Source organism: Aegilops tauschii, chromosome 7 (assembly GCF_002575655.3).
Source record: "Aegilops tauschii subsp. strangulata cultivar AL8/78 chromosome 7, Aet v6.0, whole genome shotgun sequence".
Classification (NCBI taxonomy): domain Eukaryota; kingdom Viridiplantae; phylum Streptophyta; class Magnoliopsida; order Poales; family Poaceae; genus Aegilops; species Aegilops tauschii.
The window spans coordinates 8,519,634-8,524,814 of NC_053041.3; the positions used below are offsets into that span (position 1 = coordinate 8,519,634).

General features: G+C 45.6%; 1 protein-coding gene across 1 annotated transcript; it reads left to right on the plus strand.

Annotated features, from left to right (window-relative positions):
* The first annotated feature begins 1,571 nt into the window (after positions 1-1,571).
* On the plus strand, positions 1,572-2,986 carry LOC109785471 (tryptamine hydroxycinnamoyltransferase 1-like). Its single transcript, XM_020344070.1, has 2 exons — positions 1,572-1,943; positions 2,072-2,986. Exons 1-2 carry the CDS (start codon positions 1,572-1,574, stop codon positions 2,984-2,986), a joined length of 1,287 nt encoding a protein of 428 aa, XP_020199659.1.
* The last annotated feature ends 2,195 nt before the right edge of the window (positions 2,987-5,181 follow it).

Sequence of the window (5,181 nt, forward strand, 5' to 3'; positions counted from 1 at the left end):
ACAAACCAAGGAAGGCAACTCAGAAGTTTCTCCCTGACAATAATCAAGATTCACAAGGATAGGAGGGCAGAGATATCATGCTGCCATGGAACTGGTCCATTTGTCATTGCCTTTGCTGCTTTCATGTTCCCTGATATTCAGTAGCCATATACTTTTAGGACTTCGGATGTGATTTCACATGCGTCGCTGATCATAGTTGATGCTTTTGTCGGTTCAGGGTGAGCTATTTTGTGTACAGTTGCTATTGGCCGTGGAAAGACTGGCTATGCATGGCTCTGTTTTATTGAGCTTAGATGAAAATTTGATGGACCACCTAAATTCATACGAAACAAACAAAGGCTAAGTAGGGCCCCAAATTAGAGACACGATGGATGTCCATCCTGATCACTATTAGATTTTGTCATCAAAGAGCTACTAATAGACTTACAATCTCGAACGACTACCTGTATTTTTTAGAAAATTTGTTGACCTGGCCTTATTTGGGCATATGACATGCCTGTACGTTTTGTGAAAGTTACAGGAGGCACATTCTATTTAAAATGGATAGATTGCAAATTTTGTTATACCTCCATTGGTCAGGACCTGACCATGGAAGAATGAACCCTAAATGATGTCAAATTATTGGTCAGGATCTCCACATAATATTTCACCAGCTTAGGCATCTGCATTGTGTGTCAGACAGGTTTGGTTTTTGGTTATGTATAGGTCCTTGCTTAGTATGGCCTGGGAAACCTCACTGGTTATGTATGGGTCGTCGCTTAGTATGGCCCGGGAAGGGCTGGCCATTGAACCACATTAGTTGTAGGTAATGAGTAGCCTTATTTTGGTGATAAAGATGTGATATCAATGCAACATGCTGGTTTGCTACTGCGAGCGGAGCGACATCATTCTGCGAGGGAGGCGAGAAGCACTGGCGAGCCGGCGACTGTTCTGAGTCGAGTGAGGCGGTGCTGCAAACACCGTGTTTCATTGATGCGAGTGGTGACGCGGGGCGACCAGCGTCGACTACGGTGGTGCTGTGGAGTGGGGCACTGCAAGCAGTGATGCGGGAGACCGACGTCTGCTGGGAAGTGGCGCAACAAGTGGTGCTGAGGAGGCACGGGAGCTAGGGTAGTCAGGCAAATCCAACGGCGCACATGTCCTGATCGTACAACTCAGGAGGGGGGCGGTCGCCGAATGTGATCGCCCAGCTGACGCATGACGTTTCCCTATTTGGGTATGGGGCACGTTGGTTCATGAAACAACCGACACGTCTTTATGACTTGGGAATTCTATCCACCTTGCATCAAATTTAAAATTCTCTAAGAGAATTATTCTATGTTATGATAGAAATATTTATGTTTCATAGTATAACATGCTTTCAGTCGAGACGTACGTTGCACGTGCATGCTTACTAGTAAAACGAAAAAAAAGACTACAAGATAAACTTTGGTTTAGAGAGAGTCGCTAATTAAAGTACAGTACTAGTAGTTTACGATGTACACTTCTCTCCTTTACATACATATGCAAGCACACATACGCCAATATATGGACCGGCAATTCTTCGTCATCTAGCAAGCTTCCAACCAACCATGGCAGTGAATGTGAAGATCACACGGAAGGCACTGCTGAAGCCTTCACCGGAGTCAGCATGGGGCGGCGCCAAGAAGGTTCCCATCACCGTCTTCGACCGTGCCTCCACGGATGGGTACATCCCGACGGTCTTCGCGTGGAGGGCGCCGGCACCTACCAACGGCGCGCTCAAGGACGGCCTCCTCGCCACCGTCGCAAGGTTCCCGCACCTCGCAGGGAGGTTCGCCGTCGATGACCACGGAAGGAAGTGCCTCCACCTCAACAACGCCGGGGTGCTCGTCATTGAGGCTACTGCCGGGGCGGACCTCGCAACAGTATTGGCGCACGACGCCTCCGCCCATATTGCCGAGCTATACCCAAAAGCGAAGAAGGTACGTACGTCCGTAGTAGTAGTTGATGGAGGCGAGGCATGCACTGCATAGAGTGTTCTCCTTTTCCAAAGGTGCACTCGATCCATGTTGACACGAACGCTGAGCATGCAGTTCTTGGTCGTGTGCAGGAACATGCGGACGAGCCTATCTTCCAGGTGCAGCTGACGCGGTACACCTGCGGCGGGCTTGTGATCGGCATGGCCAGCCATCACCAGGTCGCCGATGGCCAGTCCATGAGCGGCTTCTCCGCCTCCTGGGCCAGCGCCGTCCGCACTAACTCCGCTGCCCTCCCGTCGCCGTTCCTCGACCGTGGGGCCACCGACAACCCCCGCAGCCCGCCATTGCCGTCGTTCGACCACGGGCGCATCGAGTTCAAGGGCGAGCACAGCTCCAGCCGCTCCTACAGAGTGCTCCCCTTGGATAGGATCAATAACCTGGCGGTGCACTTCCCGGGCGAGTTCGTTGCCGAGCTCAAGGCCGGCGTGGGCGCGCCATGCACCACGTTCCAGTGCCTCCTTACGCACGCGTGGAAGAAGGTCACTGCAGCGCGTGACCTGGCCCCGGATGATTTCACGCAGGTGAGGGTCGCCGTAAACTGCCGAGGCCGGGCCAAGCCTCCGGTGCCCATGGACTTCTTCGGAAACATGGTCCTCTTGGCATTCCCGAGGATGCAGGTCCGCGATCTCCTATCCGCCAGCTACCCCGCCGTGGTCGGCGTCATCCGTGACGCCATTGCGTGCGTGGATGACGAGTACATCCAGTCGTTCGTGGACTTCGGGGAGGCGCAGCACGACGTTAAACTAGCATCCACGGCGGCAACGCTCGGCATGGCGTTCTGCCCTGACCTGGAGGTGGATAGCTGGCTCGGGTTTGGCTTTCACAACCTTGACTTCGGTGGTGGGCCGCCGTGCGCCTTCCTGCCGCCGGACCTTCCCATCGATGGAGTAATGATCTTGGTGCCGTCCTGCGCAGCCAAGGGTGGCGCCCATCTGTTCGTGGCTCTTGACAACGAGCACGTAGAAGCCGTCAAGCAGATTTGCTAGGAAAAAGTCCAAAACAAACCTTCAATTTACAGGCGAAAGCTAAATCAAATCCCGAACTCTCAATCCCTGAAATCAGCACACCAAACTCTCTAATCCCGGTCTATTTTAAACCTTGACAGGACATAGCCGGGATTTGCTGAATTGGGCCGACCTAGTAGCGCAGTTGCTCGCGCGCGCGCACTAATCTGGTTTTTCTTAGTTTCTTCTTTTTTTCGTTTTCTTTTCTTTTTTCATTTTTACACATGTCTAATTTTTCTCAGTACCCAATGTACATTTTTAACGCACACATTAAATATTTTTGGATAAAATTTTGATATTATCAAATACATTATGTACATTTATAAATTAAATGTTTTCAAAAAAAATGAATACATGGTAATATTTTTCCAAATACATGTTTTACATTTTCTTAATGACAATAATTTTTTTCTAAAACTACACAAACACTCTTTTACATGGTTCAACATTTTTATATTTGCATACGCTTTTTGCAAGGACATGCCACATATAGGGGCTGTTTGGTTCCTAGCCACACCGTGCCACACTTTGCCACAACTAACCTTAGGCAAGTTTGACCAAGTTAGGTAGGTGTTTGGTTCTAGCCACACCTAAGGCAAGATTTTTTTTTATGAGCAGTGAACCCCACATGTTATAGACACAAGAAATGTGGCAAGATTCTCTTAGGCAAGCCAAAGTGTGACTAACAATTTGAGCAACTCAACTAAGGCAAGTGTGGTAAAAATCATGTGGCAATATATGGCAATGATAGTCACAATCCAAACAGCCCCATATTCTGTTCAGGCTATGACACATTTTTTTTACATCACGCAAACATTTTTTTACATTGTAGACACATTCTTTTGAAAATTTCAAAAACACATTTTTTGAAACTCGTGAATATTCTTGAAATGTTACATTTTTTTGAATGTATAAAACATTTTTTTGAATCACACAAATATTATTACACATTGTATAAATATTTGGATTGGCCCGTACATTTTTTAAAACTTGTGATATTTTTTAGATGTCACAAAATATTTTCAGGTTTCAGAAAATGTTTATGTATCAAAAAGTGTCCGCACTTTAAAATTTTGTTCAGGTTGCAGAAAAAAATTTATGTTTCAAAAAGTGTTTGCACTTTAAAATTTTGTTCAGGTTTCAAAAAATGTTTATAAAGGTGTTCTCTTTTTCAAGAATTACTACGTCGCCCGTTAAGAAAAAGAAAGAAATAATTTTTACGTCGAGAGTTAAGGGAAAAAACTCGCTTCATGTATGGTGGGCTGGCACAGTCGAGTCCACTGCCAACAATCCGAAATCTTTTTTAAATACATTATTTATGAAATTCCAAAAACAATATTTAAAAAATGTGATACAGTTTTGAAAATATGAAACATTTTTTTAAAATGCTAATAGAGTTTCAAAATTTCAAACAGTTTTTAAAAACAGCAAAAGAATTGAATTTGTGCGAAAAATACAAAACAGAAACATTTTAACTTCTGAATAATTTTAGAAATGTGCGAACATTTTTTAAACCTCACAAATTCTTGTTGTGTTATAGTGAGCCGGCCCAAATTCTTGTCCATGACAGTAGCTGGAATCCCGGCTGGGATTGTAGTATTCCCAGTGTGCCAAACAGGTTTAGGGTCCAAAATAGACCGGGATTCTAAGTTCAGAGTGCCAATTTCCGGGTTTCGAAGTTCAGGGTTTGATTTAGCTTTCGTCTACAACTTCAAGGTTTATTTTGGACTTTTTCCGATTTGCTATTGCATATCAAGATGGCAACGGGCCCCGAAACCCGCATCCCCGCGGGTTTTTACCCTATTAGGGGACGGGGATGGGCGTCTTTTTATCTCCATGGGGCTGTTGTTGGGCACATTATCCAACCCGACACGTTTTGTGGGTTTGCACCCGTTTCGATAGTCCCCGAACCCGAAACCCGGCAAACCCGGCAAAATACATTCTATTTCAGAACTTGGCATTGGAAGATTTGAAGATGGTCTTTTGGAGGCTTGGAGATGTGAAAGATACCACGATGGTTCCAACTTAAAATGATTTGTGAACTATAAATTCTATATCAGAACTTATGTATTGGACCATTTCGCCTCGTTTGTGCTCGTGATTTGTGAACCAAGAATTCTATTTTAGAACTTGTGTAATCGCACATCTTGTTGAACCATGTATGGCTGAAAGCTGAT